This window comes from Dermochelys coriacea, chromosome 18 (genome assembly GCF_009764565.3).
Source record: "Dermochelys coriacea isolate rDerCor1 chromosome 18, rDerCor1.pri.v4, whole genome shotgun sequence".
Taxonomy (NCBI): Eukaryota; Metazoa; Chordata; order Testudines; family Dermochelyidae; genus Dermochelys; species Dermochelys coriacea.
The window spans coordinates 10,252,686-10,277,667 of NC_050085.1; the positions used below are offsets into that span (position 1 = coordinate 10,252,686).

Sequence of the window (24,982 nt, forward strand, 5' to 3'; positions counted from 1 at the left end):
GGCCCTACCAAATTCACAGCCATGAAAAATGTGTCACGGACCTTGAAATCTGGTCTTTTGAATGCTTTTACCCTATACTATACAGATATCATGGGGGATACCAGCATTTCTCAAATTGCAGGTCCTGATCCAAAAGGGAGTTGCCGCAAGGTTATTTGTGTGTGTGGGGGGGGGGGTGTCACGGTATTGCCACCCTTACTTCTGTACTTCAAAGCTGGGTGGCTGGAGAGCAGCAGCTGTTGGCCGGGTGCTCAGCTCTGAAGGCAGCACCCAGCCAGCAGCAGCACAGAAGTAAGAGTGGCAATACTATAGTACGCCATGCTTACTGCTACGCTGCGGCCTTCAGAGCTGGGTGGCCGCAGAGTGGCAGCTGCTGACTGAGGGCCCAGCTCTGCAGGGGTGGGACATAGAAGTAAGGTGGCAATCCCATACCATGCCATCTTTACTTTTGTGCTGCTGCCGGCATCAGCTCTGCCTTCAGAGCTGGGTTCCTGGCCAGCAGCCCAGCTCTGAAGGCAGCGCTTCCACCTGCAGCAGCACAGAAGTAAGGGTAGAGAATAATCTTGTGACCCCCCCATCCCCAACTCCTTTTTGGGTCAGGATGCTACAATGACAACACTGTGAAATTTCAGATTTAAATAGCTGAATCATGAAATTTAAGATTTTTAAAATTCTATGACTGTGAAATTGAACAAAATGGACCATGAATTCGCTAGGGCCGTAACAATAAGCTGGCTTCAGCTCAGGTTAGTAAAAACTAATTTTCTTCAACAGGAGAGTACTTTTACACAGGATTGCTGGATCTGTCTCAAATGTCTGGCTTGTAATTCATCTAGCTTCATCATAAATTGACAGTGTAAGTGAAAAACATAGTTAAAGAAAATATATCCTATTTTACTTTTGTTTACAGATTTACAAATACCTTTTATACCAGTTCAAATAGCTTTTTTATACCCGAGACTTATGTTTAGGATATAATGAGTCAAAAGATACCAAGAGATGGTAATGATATGGTGTTGAAGAATGTGTCACAAGTTGGCTGGGCTATGCTATCTACTGGATAAATATTTACTATTTGTATTGTAGTAATAGCCACACAATGTGGTAAGTGCTTTCCCACCACACATTTCTCTGGTCCGAAAAGAGCTTAAAAATAAAAAAAGACAGGACATAAGAAAAGAGACAGGAAAAGAGATGTAACATGCAAGTAGAGTGATTAGGGTGATGATTAGCCTGCTTATTTATTATTTGTATTACAGTAGCACCTAGAAACCCCAAATAGGATAAAAACCCCACTGTGGTAGATGCAGATTTTTTAAGGGACATTACGTTGAAATCTATTCAATTTAAAACAAAAAAAACAAAGTAGTAGTTTCAGGTACCACACCATACCCTGAATCTCCCTGTCAATTTTTGCAATCATATTTCTTAATTGTATAAGTTTTTCTTCTCGTCTGTTGTGTGGAAAACAAAGGCAAAAAGGAGGAAGTCATTTATACAGGACAAACAGTGAAACTGACTACAAAAGAAAGTGCTGTGAAGTGCACAGAGGAAATTGAATAGTGGAAAATGTTTCTCTTTCATTTATTGTAATCATTGGTGTTACTCGTACCAATACAGTAGAACCTGAGAATTATGAACACCTCGGAAATGGAGGTTGTTCGTAACTTGGAAACGTATGTACCTCGGAACAAAACGTTATGATGGTTCTTTCAAAAGTTTACAACTGAACATTGACTTAATACAGCTTTGAAACTTTACCATGCAGAAGAAAAATGCTGCTTTCCCTTTATTTTTTTAGTAGCTTACGTTTAACACAGTACTGTACTGTATTTGCTTTTTTCCCTCCCCCGCCCCCCCCCCCATCTCTGCTGCTGCCTGATTGCATACTTTCTGTTCCAAACGAGGTGTGTGGCTCATTGGTCAGTTCGTAACTCTGGTGTTTGTAACTCTGAGGTTCTACTGTAGTAACTAAAAAAATTCAGAATAAGGTGATTTTTGAAGTTGATGGTGTCTCTTTAAGGACACTTCACAAAAGGCACTGCAGATTGCTTTTTTCTCCATATGCCTTTCCCTGCCAGTCCATACCATTTTGCTCCAAGCACGATGTATGCTGCACAATTCAACTTGATAAAAGACATTGGGAAGGTTCACTTTGCATTCTGCAAAATACAATGACTTGGACCAGCAAGGCACCAAAATGAAAGGCAGGCTTTCATCCAGGAAATTTACAAAAGCCAAAACATATAGCACCCCTGCAGGAGTGCTGGGGGGATTACTGGAACTATTCCTATCTACAACTAACCTTGTAGCTCCAAAAATTAGCATGAAAACAAATGTATTTTAGTGCTTCTCAGTTACCTACTTTGCTACAAAAACATTATAAATTGCTGTTAGTTTAAATGTCACAAAATAATAATGTTTCTAATATTCTGAATTTGAATAATGAACATTCTGAAGTCAGAATTCTCCAATAGCCACATATAGATAATAACTAAAAATAATAATTTGGTCAGAGTGTACTAATGGGAAAAGTTAGGTTCTAAAAGGTTAATAAATTATTAGATATTTTAATAAATGGCTAATCAATTATTTTAAATTGTTAAGAAGCCCAACAGGTTGCTTCTAATCAATTACAACATCTTCTGTTGTGCTCATTATTTGTACTACACGTCTGTAACATGCTTACAACATAGATTAATATGTTAACTCTATAAGCTATTTATAAATGTACCCATAATTTCAAAGTTACTGAGCATGCACAATTCTCACTGAAGTCATTGCTCTTTAAAAGAACTGCATCAGGTGGGAACTGAAGATGTTTCAGTAACTGAAAATCTTTAAAAAGAAAAGGAGTACTTGTGGCACCTTAGAGACTAACAAATTTATTAGAGCATAAGCTTTCGTGAGCTACAGCTCACTTCATTGGGCTGACGAAAGCTTCTGCTCTAATAAATTTGTTAGTCTCTAAGGTGCCACAAGTACTTCTTTTCTTTTTGTGAATACAGACTAACACGGCTGCTACTCTGAAACCTGAAAATCTTTAAATACCTACCTTTTGGCATCCAAGTTTGATAAATTCTGGCCATAGTTACTCATCCTAGGCCACAGTAAAAGATAGTAGCAAAGAGGGAAACAACAAATCTAAATATCTAGAAAAGGTATCAAAATATCAATCAAAACCAGGGGACTGCATAACTGGCCTGGGTAACCGTGCTCTACTTTGAAATCCTCCTTGCTTCTACATAGGAGACAGAGCAGAGGGATGCTGAGAATGCTCATATGCATACCCATACTCAAAAGGTTCTTCCAGTGCATGGCTTTTTTTTTTTTTAAGCAATGAAAAGGTAAATGTTTGAGGGGAAAAAATTACAGGCACATTTGTGTATGCACCAAATTCAGGTGTGCATCTTCAAGCACAAACTGAACCCTCCTGCCCCCAATCTCCAGTGTCAACACCTTGTGAACCCAGGGCTCTTTCCAGAAACAACCAATCCTTAAGATATGGTTTGAGATTAAAAATAGTAAAACGCTTCCCAGTACAAGGTACACAGTATAATCAATCAGTATAAGCAGCGTTTTCAACAATTTTTAACATTATAACTGTGTAGCTCTGATACTAACTATACCACATTGATCACTGTTACATGTACTGTATAAAAACGTAGTTATCTGAGATAGTTTTTCAAACAAAACAGTCAATATTGTGTACATTGTACATATCAATTACATTCAATAAATAAGGTGACAAAAGAAATAAAATTTAGGAGAAGCTTTGGGGTACACTACTGCAAATCTTGGAATCAACTATATAAAGAAGTGAGCTAAAAACTGAAATGTGTAAGACCATATTTTGACATTTAACTGTATTTTCATGTAGGACTGTAGAGTATATGGTATATTCAGTTCTCCTAGGTCTTCCTTTTTACAAATTTAATAATTAACAGACTAAGTGAACATGATGAGCATTAATAAAATAAATGGGAAACCTTGTTTGGGAAATAATCTTTAGTATCCCTTTTACCTAGGGAAGATTACAATATTTTCTGAGCTGGGTTTTCAAGAGCTGCACTGATTTGAAAAGTCTAGGTCCTGTGATTTAATCAGCAACATTGACTATACTATATCCTTGAGAAGGCTACATTTCCTTTGGCCAGAAGTACTGACAGAGTAATGACAAGACAGCGAGAACCTCAAGCAAAAATATATGGCAGATCTAGAATGTAAAGATAAGCAGACAACCTATGATTAGGTTCCTGCAAATGAAGACATGGTGTTAACAATTCAGTTGAAGCTAAGTATTCAACACAGTTCGATATCTACCACCTACGTAACCACTCCCTTTAGTGTACTCTCAGAATGGGGTAATCTACCCACTATTAACTATTGGTACTGTCCTCAGAACATTTGTTTTTTCCCCCATCACAAATTTGTTTTCTTAGAGTTTTTCCCATCCCTGGGATGTTTCTTTACAAATGTTTCATATCTGACTTAAGCAATGAGAAATGTATCCTTGTAGTAAGATATTTTCAATATAAGTAATAGGCATTTGGAAAAAATACACAATATTAAGATTCAAACACCAAAACATATAATAGTAAATAAGGCTAAGGTATACCATTTTCTATATATTTACTGTAATAGGTGTGTATTTAAACATTTGAGACTTGTGTGGCCAAGTGATAAATAAAACCAGTAAAGTTTCAACATCGATCCAGCAGTTTAAAGAGTACACCCCAAAATGTCTACTGCCTAACAGTTACTAAAATAAAACTTCCACTGCTGTCAATCAACACTAAGCATTAATGTATCGAAGAGAGGCCTGCACCATCAGGTTGTTTTAAACTTGTTTTGACTCATCAGCAGGAGTCACTAGATACTTTTTTCCAGTAGTTTAAAACATTGGCTTTTTGCCATTTTTTTATTTCATACAAAAAATAGATAAAAAGAGAGGCTTGCCCTGCACCTTCACGCACTTAAATACTAAAATAAGTTAAAAATTCTTGTATTTGTTGTATCATGAACCTGTGTGTGTCTGTATGTATACTTATCCACACACGCAGCATAAGCAAGATCTGCTGAAATCAGACATGTTTACTAACACATTATTAATATGATCTGAGTTCCAAACACTTAAAATAAAAACAACACCAATCTTAGATTTGAAGTTTCATTTAAAAGGCAGAAATGTAAGAGTAAATATTTTAATGCATGTAGAGAGGGTCATTTTCTACTTTCTCTGTTCTTTGCAATGCCCTGTGAAACGATATAGTAACTGGTTTTTGAATGGCTGTTCTGACCATATTTTAATACTCAAACCAAAAAGAGGGTTGGAGGCTCAAGACCAAAAAATATTTTTATTTAAATGTAGTAAGTAGTCTATATAAAAAATGCAGACTTTGGCTCATTAGCAATTTTAAAGGGAAAATTACTTACCTGTAAATGCAATTCTCTAAAGGAAGGTTCCACTATAAATCTGTACTCTTGGGATCTCATGACCTTGAAAGCTGACTGTCTAGCACAGTATAGTTTAACATCCTCTGACAGTGAGGCAGTCCACACACATGCCTCATGCCCAGGTGGATGAATATATAAATATACATAGACAAGAGGTCAGGTGATGGGTAGAGACTACCATACTTCCTAACCTCCAGCAGCTAGAAGTCCGTGGAAGGAGAGAAAAGGTTACTTTCCTCTTTCAGCAGGCAGAGAAAGGCAGGAGTAATGGGGACATTTTGTCAGGTTTCAGAGTAGCAGCCGTGTTAGTCTGTATTCGCAAAAAGAAAAGGAGTACTTGTGGCACCTTAGAGACTAACAAATTTATTAGAGCATAAGCTTTCGTGAGCTACAGCTCACTTCATCGGATGCATTTGTGCATCCGATGAAGTGAGCCGTAGCTCACGAAAGCTTCTGCTCTAATAAATTTGTTAGTCTCTAAGGTGCCACAAGTACTCCTTTTCTTTTTGGGGACATTTTGTGACTTTCAGACACTTACTAGCCTTAAACAAATATAGAAGCAGAAGGCACCTGAGCTTACAGAACATGGTGACTGGAATTCCAGCACCTTTTTCCCGTTCCCAGTATCTCGGACAAATGGGATTGGGCTTCGTACCGGGGTATTGCACATGGACTTCATTAGTGACCCCTCATTTTATTTTTCATATTGGTCTCTGGCTAGTAGGTGTCTTCTAGAATACATGAAGAACTGCAAGATAGTAATCAGAATTAAGTAATTTTAAGGTCTGATTCTTCCCAGTATGTCAGGGCCAGAAGATGGTAGCAGACCAGGACATGTTCCCAGTACTGCTCATTTTAAAAATGTTAATCCCCATTTAACTACATAATTTCTCATGAATCTTTTTTTTAAAAATAAATAGTACAGAGTCAACTAGTTTGGACAAAATTGTATAGCATTTTACTAGATTATCCACTTAGGTCTGTCAGAAATTCTTCCCTAAATACTAGCACTACCCTTCAGCCTCAAAAACCTCAGAACAGTCTGAGCATGTAACAGAGCATGTGACCTACATGTATCTGCAGGTATTAAAATACAAATCAGTACCTAAATTTACTTTTACTTACAAACTCGAAGAGATTAGCATCTAAAAGTCATTCAACATAGCAGTTTGAATTCCACCTCCACTGTACTAACGGAATTCACAAATCATTTGTTCAAGAGCATTGACAATGGCCCAGTTCATGACAGTAGATTTACACCTCCAAAACAGAACTCTTAATAAGTAACCAAATACACTATTCAATACAATAAACAATGGACCAAATGCTGTTCTCAGTTAAAAATCAATGCAACCCCATTTATTTGCAACTTGAATGCAGTTACATAAACATAATCCAGAAATACTATGGTTTCAGTCACTTTTCACAGACTTTGAAGAAACTCATTCAAATAATTTTTGCTATAAAAGAAATTAGTTTACCTCTGGGATATTTTATGGGGCTACTATATAAGTGCATGTGCTACAAGCAATGTTAAACATCTGGATAGAACCAGCCTGAAAGAGTGAAAGAGAAATCCTAAAACAGTGGGTATTGTTTTAACATTTTCCTCAGAGTCCGCTACTTGAATACTTCAAGAAAGCTAGCACTCACTGAATAACAGAATGACTCATCAGCTTCATTACTACTTTTTACACTTGTTAATGTGAAGTCGCAGATAAATACTGAGCTGTTGGCATTCAAATTTAAAATGTAAATTTTAAAATGTAAATTGTACATTACATGTAAAATGTAAAATGTAACATTTAAGGTAAAATGTTAGAAAAACCAACAAAAAAGCATTTGAAGGGGTGGAAGTGAATCCTATATAGACAGGTTTCAAAGTAGCAGCCGATGTGAGCTGTAGCTCACGAAAGCTTATGCTCTAATAAATTTGTTAGTCTCTAAGGTGCCACAAGTACTCCTTTTCTTTTTGCCTATATAGACAGAAGACTAAAGTTAAAATAAAATGTTGAGCCCAACTAGCCGTCCTTGACAGTATCTCTGAAGACATTTCTGAAGCAATATAATTATTAATCATGTTTATTATGTTAGTGCCTAAGGCCCAATCAAGAATGGGCCCCGCTCTGCTAGGCACTCTACACACAGTGAGAAGTAGACAGTCGCTGCCTTGAAGGGCTTATAATCTAAATAGGCAAGACAGACAAAGTGAGGGAAGGAGTATAACACAATCGGATACCAGCAAATGTTAGTTCCACATTTTTTTTAAGGTAGGTGCTGTTAGGAGGCGACAAACCAAATGCAAAGTCAAGGAAGAGGGGCCATGGAAAAGAAAGGGTTGAGAGGGGCAGGGGAGAAAAAGGTAAGATGGGTAGGGGTGCACTGAAGCAGAGGTGAAGATACTACAAGCGATTGGGGGGCCGGGGGAGGAGGGTTTGGCGCAAACAGCCAGTTATAACAGAGCAGAGACAATCTAGTCAAAACTGTAGGAAGTTCTCAGACTGTCCAAAGATGCATGTTTTGGCTGCTGCAGCAGCTGCTCCTATTGGCAGTGATGTTAGTTTCTGTTTCTGAAAGGGTCTCTAAGAAGGGATATTAGTAACAAGTGAATGCACACAGAAGAACTCTGATTTGATATTTAAGAGTATGTGTCATTTGCTCACTTAAGCAATATATACTCCCATCCTTTTTTAAATGGCCACCTGTACAAATATCCCAGATAGCATGCGATGTCTTCTCCATACAATCTTAATGCAGTCTGAGATGCATGCGTAAGAACAGCCATACTGAGTCAGACCAAAGATTCATCTATCCTAGTATCCTGTCTTCTGACAGTGGCCAATGCCAGGTGCCCCAGAGGGAATGAACAGATCAGGTAATCATCAAGTGATCCATCCCCTATCATCCACTTCTAGCTTCTGGCAAAAGAGGCTAGGGACACCATCCCTGCCCATCTTGGTTAATAGCCGTTGATGGACCTATCCTCCATGAATTTATCTAGTTCTTTTTTAAACCCTGTTATAGTCTTGGCCTTCACAACATCCTCTAGGAAGGAGTTCCACAGGTTGACTGCGCGTTATGTGGAAAAATACTTCCTTTTGTTAGTTTTAAACCTGCTGCCTAGTAATTTCATTTGGTGACCCCTAGTTCTTGCGTTATGAGGAGTAAACACTTCCTTATTTACTTTTTCCACACCAGTCATGATTTTAATCGACCTCTATCTTATCCCCCGTCATCTCTTTTCCAAGCTGAAAAGTCCCAGTCTTATTAATCTCTCCTCATATGGAAGCCGCTCCATATCTCTAATCGTTTTTGTTGCCCTTTTCTGAACCTTTTCCAATTCCAATACATCTTTTTTTGAGATGGGGGCGACCACATCTGCATGCAGTATTCAAAATGTGGGCATACCATGGATTTATAGAGGCAATATGATATTTTCTGTTTTATTATCTATCCCTTTCTTAATGATTCCCAACTTTCTCTTTGCTTTTTGAAATACCCTGCACACTGAGAATTTTCAGAGAATTATCCACAATGACTCCAAGACCTCGTTCTTGATAAAAGCTAATTTAGACCCCATCATTTTATATGTAGAGTTGGGATTATGTTTTTCAATGTGCATTACTTTGCATTTATCAACACTGAATTTCATCTGCCATTTTGTTGCCCATTCACCCAGTTTTGCGAGATTCCTTTGTAGCTTTTTGCAGTCTGCTTGGTTAGTATCCTCTGCTAGATCCAGGTTTGTTGTTTAAATAAGTTATTCACCTAAACAACTTCATTAGAACATCTTCTATGTCTACCTCAAGAATGTTATGGAGTGATCCAGGAAACAAATGTCTGTGACCAGGGACCCTTGGCGCCAACTGGCAGTGTGCACAATGGGTGTATAGGGTTGTACAGGGAGCCCCGGATCAGATATCTACATAATAGTTCAACAAAGGGTGGCATGTGAGGTCTCTACCAATAATCATTACAAAAATGTATGTACGAATAATATGTAAGGAGTTATGTATCTATATTGAAAAGTATGTTCTTCTGGTCTTAGAGTTAAGGCAGATTACCAGGAGGTGACATAATTCGGAGAGGTTCCTTGCAGACAGGAGGTAACTGACACCTATCTCCTTGTCTGGCTATTTATGTATTGTATGCCTCACACTGCCGCCTATTTATTTGCGTATTGGGCCAGACACAAATTAAGGGAGTGGAAAATCTACAAGACAGGAAATCTACACGAAGATACAGACAGCAGGTGGGTGGGGAATGTGGTGTCCTGTTTATGAACAAAGACAAAAGGACTGGTCTGGTATATCTGGAGTGCAAAAAGGACACATGGAATCCTTCATCTGGGATGCAAATTGACAGCATGTTTTTCTCATGAAAGGAGGTCACAGCCAGGGTGGCTATAAAACACTAAGGATTCAGGATGAGCAATACTCTAAAAGACATGAGAGTATCTTGTTAATTAACTCTAGAATCTATAACGTGTATGAAGATTGTTTCACAAATGTTTCCAATACTTTTACTTGCTTCTATTGAATTTCTATGCTTTCTTAAATAAACTTATACCTGATTTCACGGTAAGCATATGTAAATGCCAGCATTAAGCCGAGCAGTAATCAGAGGTTGAACTGGTAAGCTTGGGTATACTATTTCTTTGGAAGCAGTGAATCTGTGACTACTGTGAGTGTCCAGTGGACAGGGACTGAACACTCAAGGGTTGGGGTTTTGCCAATCGCTAACCCAGGGGTTGGCAACCTTCGGCACACGGCCCTTCAGGGTAATCCGCTGTTAGGCCACAAGACATTTTGTTTACGCTGACCGTCTGCAGGCACGCAGCTCCCAGTGGCCAAGGTTCGCCGATCCCGGCCAATGGGAGCTGAGGGAAGCGGTGGCGAGCACGTCCCTGCAGCCCACTGCTTCGCACAGCACCCATTGGCCGGGAAGGGCAAACCGCAGCCGCTGGGAGCTGTGGGGAGCCATGCCTGCGGATGGACAATGTAAACAAAATGTCTCACAGCCTAACAGCGGATTACCCTGATGGGCCACATGCTGAAGGTTGCTGCCCCCTGCGCTAACCTATAGTGACAGCAGGACCTGCAAGCCCTTGAGGGAAGTGCTTATGTTGCCCAGGGCTGGTGGAGTCAGGGAGCTGACTCATGGCAGGCATAGACAAAGCTTCCTCATGCTAAGGCAATTGGTAGCAAGGGTGCCTCAAAACTGTGGATACCCACAGGAAGCGGCACAATGTCCCTCTGCATAATGTGAGTGAAAAAAAACTCCAATTAGCTTGGGGGTCGTTTAAGTTAGACCAAAAGCAGAAATAGGAAGAATTAAAGTACTATGAGAACAGGGCACTTGAGAGATGTTTGGCATCAGGTATCAAAGACAGCTCTTATATAGACCTGGCACTACAGCTTGTTGATAGTGAATGAAATCACAAAGGCACTACAAAAAAAACAAAAACACAGAGCTGATGCTAAATATATAATTAATCTGAATGGCAATTAAACCTTACGAAGCCATATGTACTCTCTACACTTTGAAGACCAAATCTGAATGTGCGAGATGCCAAAAAAGATTTCAAACTATAGGAAAAAATCCTTGGGGCAGGGACCTTTATTTGACTGCAAACAACCAAGCACACATATGGCACTGAATAAATAATATCAGCAGTTTCACAGAAGGATTTTTTTTTTTTTATAGAGCGTGGAAATCATATTTTAACTCTAAAAATAAATCATTGTTGAAAAATATGTGAAAGAAGCAGAACCACCAACAGCAATTACCAAAATCTAGAATTTGGAGCTTACAGAATCTTAGCCATTCCCAAAGTGTACCGGAAGTAGAACTACACCACTTACTATTCAAGCAGCTACACAGCAACAAGCTGTTCTCCTCTCTCATATTGCTGAGTACATACAAAAATACCTCACAAAGGAAGTTGTCTGGTTGCAATTATACATGTAACAGTGATGAGATATTTCCCCCAACCATCCCATACCTGACTGCAAAAGAACAATAGCACAAGTGTTAATGCATAAACTATAACTACCATATTACTTTAAAAGCTGGATAGTTCCATTGGTAGAGATCTTTTTATATTACTGTATATTATAAATCTATTTTTTGTTTCCACACAACACAATAGGAGAAGGGGAGCAGGAGAGGGGAAATCCCACCAGCCAATTTCAAACCGTAATTAGTTATAATTAGTCCATTGTAATGGTAGTGGTCTGGTGTTCTTCAGAGAAGTAGCACCTGTGTTCTGTGTTGATGGAGATAATTACATTATTCCTCAATGACATGTTGGGAGCATGAAGGTGATAAAGCCAGCCATTAGGAACAGTGAACATCAAGGAAAAAGAAGGTGCAGAACTAAGTTCTTTATGTCATTGTGCAACCAAGGTTGTTTCTGGCCAGAGAAACAAGAAACATCTGCTCAGGGTCATTTTTTTCAGTAAACTCAAAAACTGATTACGTCCCTTTAGTATCATAACCTATTCTTCCATTCACAGTCAGAAGGGATTTTTTTAGCTCCATCCAAAGAGAAGCCTTTGTAAGAATTAAAAGGGAATGTTTACCTATTTCATAAGTGTTCTTAAATAACCCAAGTATGTACAACTGGCAAACATAAATATAATAGTCTTAATGATTTCATGTAAATTCAGAATAAATAAAATCATATATCGTATCACTGCTTAGAACACCACACTACAGGACACGCAAAAACCTCACGCCAATATATTCGTATATCCAGGCATGCTATAAGGAAAAATGCTTATATTTCAATGTATGTTCTTAACTTTTCAGAGATTTTAAGGATATATAACAGTGTGAAGGTTTCTTCTTGAATCAGTTTCAGTCTTCATAATAGGTTCTGATGATTGTGGGTTTGAAACTGGAAAACAGACAGAAGGCTGCAATTTTCAAAATGTTCTTATAAGCAGGTAAACCAATAAAAGTAAAGTACAAACTGACATGGGTCTCCTGGAGAGGTTTTCTTGTAAGTGGTGCCAGCAGCAATATCTTACATCTGATTCACACAGGAGTTCACACAGGAAAGCCAATTAAAATAAATAAAATGAGATCAACTTCACATACACCCACACTGTGGATGGAAAAGGACTATGAGATTTAACAAAATCAAAGGTTTTAAAGAACAGGACTAACATTTTGGCTTTCTAGCGGATCACTATTACTATTCCTAGTAATAATTAACTGGTTTAACATCTAAATAAGGTACTTTGAAAGTCTTACATTTAAACTCACCTGATTCATTTTGAATTCCTGTTGTGTTCTGAAAAGATACACACAACAAAGAAACTCCTGTGATTACATGAGCCCTAAAAAGAAAAACAGACAATTGTAATACACGCCTACCTACAGTGATTTGAAACTAAATAAAGATCTGTAGAGCTCTATTTAAAAAGGGGTTTATCAAAAAGAAGCTTATTACTTTATATCAAATCTGCTTCAGACTACTACATTGTCATTATAACTGATTCAAATTTAATCTTAAAACCCAAAGAAAGGTTTCTACGGCATCTTTTAAAACTGAGACAAGCTGTATTCAGATGATTGACATTGATTTAACAGTTTTTATAAACAAATTAGCTCTGTTAGCATTCTGCAATAGAAAGCATTGCTGAAGAATTAGTCTAATTTAATGATTTATTTTAGTTAAGCTACACAGTCATGATGCTTACCCCCATAGGTAGCACTTTGAAAGGACTTAGCTGCACAGTTTACATTAAAGGCCCCAGGTTTGAAAAAGCATGTTTCCATAAATAATACACAGCTTTAAGTTAAATTTGGGGCCCCAATGACTTGTGTCTATATTTATCAGGAGAACACTACGCCTTAGATTGTAGTTATTTGCTGTTATTTATGTACAAGGAAGCATTATTGCAAGTACATTGTAATTGTTACATGAACATTGTTTAGTACCATGTAGTAAATTAAATATACTGTACCACATTATTTCTCTTGGAGATTAACTGGTGTCTACACTGCTAATGGATTTTATGAAAGTACAATTTTTCCTGTTACTTTCCTGACTTCAGTTTTCTTAAGCAAGATAACAATCACTAATACCGGTATATTAACAATACATGTTTTCAAATGCTCGGGCTAAATAATGTTAAAATTACAATTAATTTAAAATGTGTTTTAGCAAAACACTCAAAATAAATTACTGGTAATTCCTCACTTCTCTGAATTATACAAAGGTAGAAAGGTTTCCGAGTAGCGCCATGTTAGTCTATATCCGCAAAAGGTTGAAATGCCTCATAACAACATAGCAGATATTGTCATGTATATACCTATAATGATTTCTTAAGAATAGAGGATCATATGAATTATAATGAAAGAAAAACTTTCCTTGAAAAGAGAACCTCTTACTGTATTCTAGTCCTCTATGAATAACTCATTTTGGCCTGCAATCCACTTACTACACTTACGTTTAGACAAAAGGCTGAGAAACTATCCAACCTAAATCTGGCAACTTGCTCCACAGGTATAGGTCTGTCTTAACAGAACCGGTTGCAGGATCAGCCACTGATTTTTGAATAACTCTGGGACATTCGAAGAAGGACCTCTTTTTGGAACTTTAACTATGATATTCCAAAAGATTTCAGCGCACCCATCAAGCAGGCACAAATCATTCAAAAACATTTCATTTTCATGTTCAGTCCCAATATGTTCACAACTTTCCTTGACCCAAAACTTTGACTTTCCAGATTGGCAGCACCAATGAGATCCAAGAAAAATAGATAAGACTCAATGCTTTTCATTTCTATTTTCAGCAGCTTCCAAATGGCATCAACATTTTGATTTTGTTAAGTCCTGCAGTGTCATCAATATGTCCCTTTGACCCCTAGTCCTTTGGTTGAGGTTCATAGTCTTACGTTTTATCACAGTCTTTCTTCAGGGGCCTCCCATACTGCCCTCAGCTTCGATACCTTTACTTGCCTCTCCCTCATGAATATTGTAGTTTTTCCTTTAGATACTGTTACTTAAATACTTTACTCAAGAGGTTCCTGAAATATGATTTATGGACTGCTAGGGTTCCATGGAGACTTACTAATGGTCTATGGAAAGATGGCTTGTTACACAGAGGGTGTGATCATATGTAAAGCAAAAGTAGACAGTATGACAAACTTCTCTGTTAACATGCAGCCTATATCATGAAAAGGTTTGAGAGTACTTTAGCAGTATTGCTGTTTAAGTACTTATTAACTGATCCATTGGGCTATGTATCCATATCTAAGTCAATTTATAGATAAAATATTGTGGACTAATATAGGACTCAAAACATTTTGCGGTGTGAAAGACTCAATTTTTTATATTTTTAGTAAAATAAAGGTCTTGTTTTCACAATATCTTGCTTCAACACCAAGAGAAATTCCTGATATAAAGAGCATGGTTTTGTTTTGTTATACAGATATGTTAGCATTTGTGTTCGATCTTGTTGAGCTGGAACAATCTGGACACAATACCAGTAAATGTTCCTAAAATTCAAAACTGAATGCATAGGGAACACCTTTTGAATTGATTTACCTATGAAACTGTAAAGCCATTAATGCAAATAATGAGGAATAAAAACATTCCCTGAAAAAGGCATACTTACATCAGCACCACTTTCTCACCCACTGAACGTTGGTTATTTGACACGGACTGAAAATAAGTGTAAACAAAGCGTATGCATTGAGGGATAGGTGCTAAATGAAAACAGTCAGATTAAAGTCATTTCTAAAAAAAAGCTTTCTTACCTGTGTTAATAAGGTAATCATAGACACACTATTAACACTGAAATAAATGTAAACATCTAATTCACTTTACGCTATTTAATTTTTTAACTTTGTTCTATCTGGACAATGGAGCTAGACAGTTTCTCCCTGGTTTTCATATACTAACTTAATTCTATGATACTGAGAACACTATAAAGGTGTATTTAAATCCAGCACACACAAAATGGTCATGGTATTTTTAAGAAAATCTTTATAAAACTAAATATTAATAGAAATGTTTTATTAAACTTTTTAAAAAGCTAGCTGTCTACACTTCTTGACAATGTCTCTAACAATATGAGGAGAAGACAGTGAACTTCAATGTACTGCGTTTTTTAAAAAAAATGTATATATTATTTTTGTGGACAATTTCCTAAACATACACAGTAGCTATTAGCTACTTTTGAAACTACTACAACAAGGTACCAAAGTCAAGAACTAGGTACCTTCAAGGCAGAAAACTAGAAGAGAAAATAAAATTAAGCCTAAAGCATAAGTATAGCTAGAATTTGATTTTATAGCAATACCTACTGAAATTTGGTGGTTAAATTTTTTTAACCACTTTTGTTACAAGTCCCATCTATAATGGAAAGAGATTTGAGAATTTTTCTTAAATCCTTTTCAGTTTTGTATTTTGGTGCATTTGACAATACTTTGTAATTAATGAATTTCACTGTTAAACTGCTAGGAGAGAATGTAATTAACTTCTATTACAAAAATGTATCAATATTCATTATGAAAAAGAATAAGACTATTAAATATAATCTCCTAGACAGTCACTTGGCTCCTTTTACACCTACAGCAAGGATAGTATCAGGACACAAAACACAAGTTATTTTTTAACAGCAACAACGTAATCTTCAACTTCCACTAGGCAGCCAAAAAAGATTTAAAAATTAGAAAACCGAATAAAATGAAAGACCCTGATTCTGCAAACACTTGTGCATGTACATGTACAAAGTCTCGCTGAATACAAAGGGATTACTGATATGTAAAGTTAGTCTATGTCTACACTACAGACTTTACAGCAGCACAGCTGTACCACTGCAAGCTGTGCCGCTGTAAGGCCTCCCAAGTAGCCACTCTATGCTGGTAGGAGAAAGCTCTCCTGCAGGCATAATTAATTACCCCCAACAAATGGCGGTAGCTACGTTGGTGGGAGAGCATCTTTTGTTGGTGAAACTTATGTCAGTCGGGGGTGTTTTTTTTCACACCCCGACTAACAAAGTTTTGCTAGCAAAAGTGCTAGTGTAGACAAAGCCTTACTCAACATATGTAAATGTTCATAGGATAAGGACCTAACTACATAATCAGATAAAATGACTTTTACACCACATATAGGATAATTTTTGGACTAAATTCACAAATCATTACATAAATAAAAATTAAGAAAAAATAAAGGAAATCGCATCACTTTTATTTATGATCAAGAGAATCCTGACATACCAGATTCCAATTAGCACAAACACACTAAAAGGAAATATTTGAAAAATGATAGACTACAACTGTGTTATTACTATGGAAAAAATCTCACATGAACTGCTGTAACAGATTAGGAAGAGGTAAAATACATATTTTAGCTGACAGTGTTTTCATTCAACAGTAACATACAGTTGTATCCACCAGGTAAGCTCAGTCAATAACACAGACCAGAATATAATATTCAGACATTGACTATACTACCGGAAATGAACAAAGCGTCAAAAGTGTCCATATCAAATACTGTACTCTAAATTATGGCTGTATCTCAAACATTCTATTTTTGCTAATTCATGTTCATAACATTCATTTCTGATAATACTATTTCTAGATGCTAGAATACATAATCTTTAATAAGTAGTACATGAACAAATCGGAATTTGGAAGGAAATCCAGATTCCTTTACAACAAACAGCTATAATTAAAGCAATAAGGTTCACCACCCAGACAGTTTTCTGGACATTTAATGGCCACCTAGTTAATTCTCCAGGTGGTTGTTAAATGACTTGCAAAGAACCAAAAAAAACCCCAGAACCTTGTAAAATAGCTTTATTAATAAAAATGAAATTGTAACTTCCAAAAGGGGTTTAAGAGTCACTTTCAAGTTTTAAAAACTCCATATTACCCATTTGATGCTGCTGATCAGCAGACAGGATAACAGCAACAGGCCGATCAAATCAAGAAAACTTCAAATACATTGTAATTATGGAAGGTGAGGCTTATACACACCAGATACAAGAATGATTCCAAGATTAAACTTTACTAAATTCATATTGTATTCATTACTGATTAAGCTGTATGCTTGAAAAATATCTTAAATTATTATATTTATTATAGGATAGACCTACAGCACCTGCTCAGTAGATTTCAGTCTTTCACCAAAAACAACTGATCAAACGTTGCTGGCAAACTGATACAATGCAAGCATTAAAAACTGGAAAATATTTGAGGAAGCTGTAACCTGATACCAACATAATAAATTCCTCAAACCAGAAGTGACATTACATAACTTGTCCTTTGCTTAACTTGTAATTCCTTAAATGTAGCAGTCCATGTACTCTGACTAGCATTAAGCAATCACTGCAATGACTAGCAGCAGAAAGGGTGCTTCCACTACATAAAAATTAACATGGGAAAAATATAAGAAAGGCTTAAGAATTCCCTCCTTCAAGTAAAAAAACAAGTAAAAGAAATAATTCAATACTGCAGAACAGCCTGCCTAGACATTAACTGTGAAACGTACAGACCTTTGGTATATTATATATTTGCCTTTGTTCACTAGATGGCAAAAAAAACTCTACTAATAACATACAAAAGGATAATTTAACATTTCTTCTATCTCCATTACATGGCAAGATATTAACAACAGTGTAGCAGACAATCAGTGAACACATTTATAATTGTCATATGCCCATTTTCCAGCCACACATCTTTAAATTAAGAATTTTCACATTCTTCAGCAGCTGCAATTACAACTGCCCTCTGACTAAGTGGTATTATCTCTTCACTTTTCCCAGCAACATTGATAAAACAAATTAACTGCCGAAAACTAGAGCAGTCACTATTCTCACATTAAGTTACAGCAATTCCACCCTACCTAATGCAGCCTGAGATTTTAAATCCACTGCACTACCAAGAGGAGCATACTACTGCCATAAAACAATACTGAGAGATCAAAGTGAACTGATTCATTACGCGACTGCTTCCCAATTCATTCTGCTAAATAATCAGAGCAGTGTTAAATTACCATAAAATTACAGTGCATCAGAAACATATTTATTGTCAAACTATCATTACTGTGAAAAAAAGGTTTGACTCTACTGTATTGTCAGTAAAAACTACTATGGTCCACCATTATTTTCCATTATGGCCATACGACTGTGAAGTGTTCTCTCCAATAGATCTGGGAAGAATGTGTAACTCCCCTTAATTTTTAAAAGTCACGTGAAAGGTGAACTGCAAAGAGCAACTTAGAACTGAGATACGGCTAGATTTAAGTGTCAAATTCCCCCAAACTCCCCATTATACAATTCAGCACAAATTTCAAGACTCAATTCAATACTGAGTTTCCCTTTGAAGTTCCCTTTTAAACATTCTCAGAAGCATCATTTAAACTTCCACTGAATGCATCCGATGAAGTGAGCTGTAGCTCACGAAAGCTTATGCTCAAATAAATCTGTTAGTCTCTAAGGTGCCACAAGTACTCCTTTTCTTTTTGCGAATACAGACTAACACAGCTGCTACTCTGAAACCTAGCATTTAACTTTACACTCTCATCCATACAGAATAAGGGGAAATGAAGGTCATAGAAAGATAAAGGAGGATGTTTTGTTGGTTGGCCTTAAAATGGTGGTTTTTCTATCTTTAAATCAAGACTTTCTTACCACAAGGAACTTTTAGAAAACTAAACACAGGCTCAACTGTAAAAATGTATGAGAAAGGTGAAACACCCATGCCCAAGCAATAATTTTCTTTTTAAAACATTGGGCTCATCAATGCAAAAGAAGATTGTTAAGTATGGTTAGGCCAAACTTTGCTCTCAGTTACAACTGTATAAATTAATCCATTGAGTTATTCTAGTTTTGAACTGGTGTAACTGAGATCAGAATTTGACCCACTTTTTGGAAACTGCAAGGAAAACCAGCATGTCCTCTCCTTCTACATTTGTCTCTTCTCCATAACCATTTGTCCTTACTTTCAAGCCTCTTTAATTCTGTGCCTGTTCCCATCTCTTCTTTCATTTTATCCTACACTCCCCTCCTACTTTCTTCATTGTATTATCTCTAACTGCTCCCTTTAACTTTCACCCAGGCCACTCACAAAAGCTTGAAACAGCTACCTCTTTGCCAGTTCTTTATGTTTTTAAGAGGATGTGAACATTCATTTTCTTTTAATATCACATCATTTATAGCACTAAGTAATGTAAAATCTGCTAAAACTACTTATTCACATCTCCCACCCCAAAGAAGGGTAAAATCCTATACTGAGCATGATTTAATACAGGGCACAAGGCGTTTTGCTTCCCAGGACCAATCATGAATGTCACGTATAAGGCTTTTTGCCCTCTTTCTCCAAAGTGACAATTTTACATACCACTGAAGTAACCAACCTGAACTGCAAGCTCTTCAAGGAAGAGACTGTTCTCTCGTGTGAACGGTGCCCTGCAGACTGAGAAAGCTATCCACATGCAAAAATAAAAGAATGATAATATGACTTAGTTGAGGAGTATCCTCAACAAATAGTATCTGTTTTACAATTCAGGGTATTTCTGAACCAGGGAATAGTTAAGGAACTCCAAATGGAAGCTTAAGTTGCCTTAGTTGAGAAAATCCAACACAATTAGGTTTTTGGGGTTTTATTTACTTAACTCTTACCTAGGCTGAAAGTTTTTTCCAATACTCTATAGGATAGCTAAGATAGCCGCTTTGCTTTAGAAATTTATTTTTCAACTTCATAGTTTTTCTTGTTTATTTTTAAAATGGGTAATATTGGCTAGGTTTGCATTTTCAATAAACCTTACAAATGATGAAGAAGGAACAGACTGCCCCAAAATTTTCAGTATTCTCAGATATTATTTCACGTTTATTAGTATTAGTTACATATTAGGTATAATATTCTCTTCTTCCCACCCCCACAATGCTCTAATGGGAAGCGCAATGGCATGGGCGGTTGTGCCAACATCTCTCTGTTGCTAAATTTAAAAAAGGAAAAAATGTGGAGAATGTTGTAGAATACCATCACTTTTTCCTCAGTAGGAGCACTGCATCCCCTGCACAGAGAAGGCAGATTGAGGGGCCCGTATGTGGTTAAACATCAGAGGGAAAGTCTCCAATTAAGTAGTTTGAGCAAACAGGTCCTTTTCCTTTTGAGAGGGTGCATAATCTTTTATACAGTGTTTCATATTATTGCATGCTTCTGTAGCAAAAAAGTGCAGTGCAAAGTTCTCAAAACTAAATACATGACTAAAAATTAAGAGCTCCAAATAGGATTCTGGGTGGGGGTTTTGGGGGGGAATTGCTTTATTTTTATTTTACACAATGCAAACTGACAAGAGGTACAAGAAAAATACTTATCTCCATCTCATTAACCCCAGAAACCTTTAAAATTATCTGGATAAAGATGAACTATTCCCACTAAGCATTTCAAGGAAGGGATAAATATAAATATTGAACGAAGAGCTGGATAAATTAAACTAAAAAGGCAGTTTCACTGTAAATTCTGTACCCTCTGCTGAAATGTTGTTTTATAATATTATTCAGACTCATTCCCTCAGGGAATCACTTTTTTATCTCTCCTACAGAAACACTATACTTGAAGGCTATTTTCTGGCTCTCTGGTGGAGAATGCATCAGAGCCAAAATTATTACTGGTTTCAGAATGGTAGCCATGTTATAGTCTGTATCAGAAAAAAACAAAACACTACTACAAGGAGTACTTGTGGCACTTTAGAGACTAACATTTATTTGGGCATAAGCTTTTGTGGGCTAAAACCCACTTCATCGGATGAAGTGGGTTTTAGCCCACAAAAGCTTATGCCCAAATAAATTTGTTAGTCTCTAAAATTATTACTGTTTATCTGTTTTGAGGTACCACCTGCAAAGTGCTAGCCATTTTTCAAACATGACACTATGATATTTGCCCCAAAGAGTTTACAATCTCAAAAGACAAGACAGAAGATGAGAGGAGAAAAGTGATGCAACAAACGGGCAAAGCAGTCAGGATGCTTAGCACAGGTTTAAGCTCATGTTATGTTATATTTTTATGTATCTATTATATTTTACTTTTAAAATAAATATTTATTAATTTCTTGCCATTGCCCATTTTGTCCAGGTACTTAGTACATGGCTTTCTCCATTTGGGGTTTTTTAGCCTCTGCCCAAAAGTTTGTTTCTTTTTGTTTTTGTTCTTTTTGTTTGTTCACTATCATCCTTCTGCCCCATTCCGATCATAAGTTTCTTCTACATCAAAATATTTTCAATGATTTTATAAGTATTACTAATTGTTTTGCTTTATTTCCAAAAGTCCCTGTTTATGTTCTGCTTTAGCTCTTATATTTCTAGTGTAATTGTAATTAAAAAGCCTATATGATAGCAATAAGTCAGTCCCCAATTATTCCATTTTTTTCTGACCATTCCCTCCTTCAACTTCAGTCACTTCAGCTCCTCTAGAAATTGCCAAGTCCCCTTTAAACAAAACACACCAAAAGCCAACAGATGGTGATGTCAGTTGGATACCTGCAGTAAAGAAATTATGGCCCCTGCTATTCGGCCCTCCTAGGGAGAGATGCCCTTTTATAGGCACTCCCAGGGAACTAAAGGAGTGGGACTCTTACCTCACATGCTGGTAGAGAGGAATTTGGTAAAAGGCCCTGGCTCCCAAATCTAACTCACCATATGGGTGGGAGGAAGTTGGCTACAAGAATCCCTGCTACATTGTTCTTTACCGAAAACAAAACAGAACAAAAAAAACAAAAAAAAACAGTAGGTTCTGAACTTGATGTGCAAGCCTAAAAATAGTCTTCAGTCTTTTTATAAACAGTTTTAAGTAAGTCTATAAAAGATACTCCCTGAGGTCCACCTGAAATACACAGAAGTCCTGAATGAAAGGGTTTGCCAAGTATTTTCCAGGTAGCACTCTCATTAATACAGCAATCTCTGAATTTTTTTAAAACTAATTTAAAGGAAGTATTGCCAAGTAATAGTTGCTTCAAACCAAAACCTGCCACAAGATTAAATTCTACAGAATTACTAGGTCCCTTCACTAGTTACAAAATTGACTGGAAAATAAACAGTTATAAGTAAAACAAGAATTGCTGCATCTCATAACCTTGATTGGAGTTTCAGAAAAACCTGTTTAGAAACATTCAGTCTTAGTCAACAAGTTATGTTTATTTTGAGGAAGCTATGCATGACATTCTTAGTAAAGAAAGCTTTGCAATAGCTCTGAAATAGAACACTGGTTTAATTTACAGACAAAATACTTTGGCCTTGTTCTGAATTCTACTTGCAAAGCTTATGATTAAAAGATATTTTATACTAAAAAAGAAAAACACACCATAGATGGAATAAAGTTAAGAAATAAACAAAAAAGTCATCCAGCACAAAAACTGTATTTGCAGACCATATTTTATCTAGATTTTACAATATGTTTAGCAAAAGTTCTAAGTTTAAACTAAATAGGATAAATTCTGATTATATAAGCAATATCAATCATCTTTGTACATGTGGAAATTCTTTAGGACTTCTACCCCAAATTTATAGATCTGAAAAACAGACAAAGATTACTCCCATTTTAGACATTGAAAACTAGGTGCAGACAGTTTATATGACTTGCCCCAGCTCAGACTGAAAATCAGTGACAGAAGATGAAAGAACTCAAGTCATACAGTGCAATTTTCCATCACTTTTGACCAGAAAAGGTGTTTTTGTTTTTTTTAATTATACCACATAAAACATTTTAATTAAGAAAAAGGATAGTCACTTTTCCATTTTTATTCCTACTATTTAACATTGAGGTATTTTTAAGATATAAAACAATTTAGAACAAATTCAGTGAAATAAGACTTGTAGAAATATCTTAATTGATGTTAACTCTAAAAGGCTTTTTTAAATCCAGATCTTTAAAAAAAATAGAAACAATTAGCATTGTCTGTGGGAGCTTAATTACAAAGACATTTTCAGTCATTCCGGACTGTCAAAACAAAAGCAAAGTGAAGATGGGATGCAAAAGTCAATCAGTGATCCCACAGAAACCATAAGTAAGCAGGTTTCAGAGTAGCAGCCGTGTTAGTCTGTATCCGTAAAAAGAAAAGGAGGACTTGTGGCATCTTAGAGAGGTAAGTAAGCACTGTTGCATCATTAACCCTCGGGGGGGAAGGGGGGACCCTGACTAGCACCACTATATTAAGTAACCAAGTGAACTGCTTTAACCTAAATAAATACTTTTAACAGATAACCATGCTAAGATATCTTCAATGCAAAAATAAACCCTGAGTTCGCCACATCTACACATCAAGCTCTCCACAACAACTAATTTCTTCCCATTGTAGTTTAAGAAATAGGATAGTCAGAGGACAGTTACATAAGCAAGGATCTGAAAACTAAAAACAACAGACTATTTGCACATATTTAAAGCTGTGTAAAAAGTAGGGTTTGATTACTACCCAAACTAGGTAATCGTGGGTTAAAGCTCCCCATTCTTCCTGAATATTTACCTGTGTGGCAATCTACAAACTAGGAATATTCAATACTCGGCCACAATAGAGAAAAATAAAACTGAAAAGAACCAAAGCAAAAAGCTAACGCTTACGTGTTACAAATACAATGTTAACACTTTGTGCTCATCTAGTCTTTCATCAGAGGATCTCAAAAAAAAAAACTTTATAATCAGCAATTAATTAATACTCAATACCCCTGATATAAGTATTACGACAATTTTAGACAGGTAAACTCAGACACAGAGAAGTTCAGTGATTTGTCCCTGTGTCACACAGAAAAGTAAACAGAATGGGAACTGATTCAGCAGTCCCAGCTCCCAGTCCCTTACTCTAACCGCTAAACCATGTTTTCTAAATACCAAAAAACAAAAAACCCTAAAGAATATAACCCCCCAAAATAGATAGATAAACTTTCTTTGCTTCATGAAGCCCATTTTTGTTTTAAAGATACAATTCAAAAGAAATCTACAGGAACACAGTTAACTTAAAAATTACACTTCAGCCTGAAAAAATGGGACTGCAATTGTTGCAAGCAGCATTTAAGTGTAACTGAAATATTAAAGTACAAATATTTTTTCAGATATTTACATTATTGATTTTACAGCTCATTATATACCGTCAGGGTCACTCTTTACTTTATATAGTTAATTAATCAGTTCTCCTCCCCCTTTTGCGTCTATGAGTCTTCAATATAGCAGAGAAAAAATTAAGCCAAAGTATGATTTCAAAACCAAACTGGTATGGCAACTTTTTTTTTTTTTTAAAGTATTAGATTTTGAGTTGATGGCTGCCCTTTAAAGAATCAAACAAAGACAACATGAAATAAGCATCAGAGCTATAAGGATCTCCTAAGGTGCATCAAAGGCACACTTCAAAGCAGCCTCAAAAAACTCTGCTGTAAGTAGGGCACCCAAAATTATGAGTACCGCCTTGAAATAATAGGCACAATACAAATAATGTTTCAGAAAGAAACCTATTGATAATACTGTAGAATTGTTTGTTCATATACAAATATTTCCATGATGCGTAGAAAGTCAGT

At 36.5% G+C, this 24,982-nt stretch overlaps 1 protein-coding gene across 7 annotated transcripts in view; it reads right to left on the reverse strand.

The window, feature by feature from the left end:
• Positions 1 to 24,982, reverse strand: part of PRDM2 (PR/SET domain 2) — a 127,741-nt gene that overhangs the window by 93,255 nt on the left and 9,504 nt on the right. For 3 of the 7 annotated variants that reach the window (XR_006276390.1, XR_006276389.1, XR_006276392.1), the window contains exon 2: positions 12,730 to 12,803. Coding sequence is in view for 1 of the 7 variants with exons in the window: in XM_043500041.1 (XP_043355976.1) it covers positions 12,439 to 12,503; positions 12,730 to 12,738 (74 nt within the window). In the remaining 6 variants the exon portion in view is untranslated. Of the gene's footprint in view, positions 1 to 12,438; positions 12,504 to 12,729; positions 12,804 to 15,088; positions 15,136 to 19,836; positions 19,905 to 24,982 lie in introns of all 7 variants that reach the window. The other 4 variants (XR_006276391.1, XR_006276393.1, XM_043500041.1 and 1 more) reach the window with 3 other exon arrangements.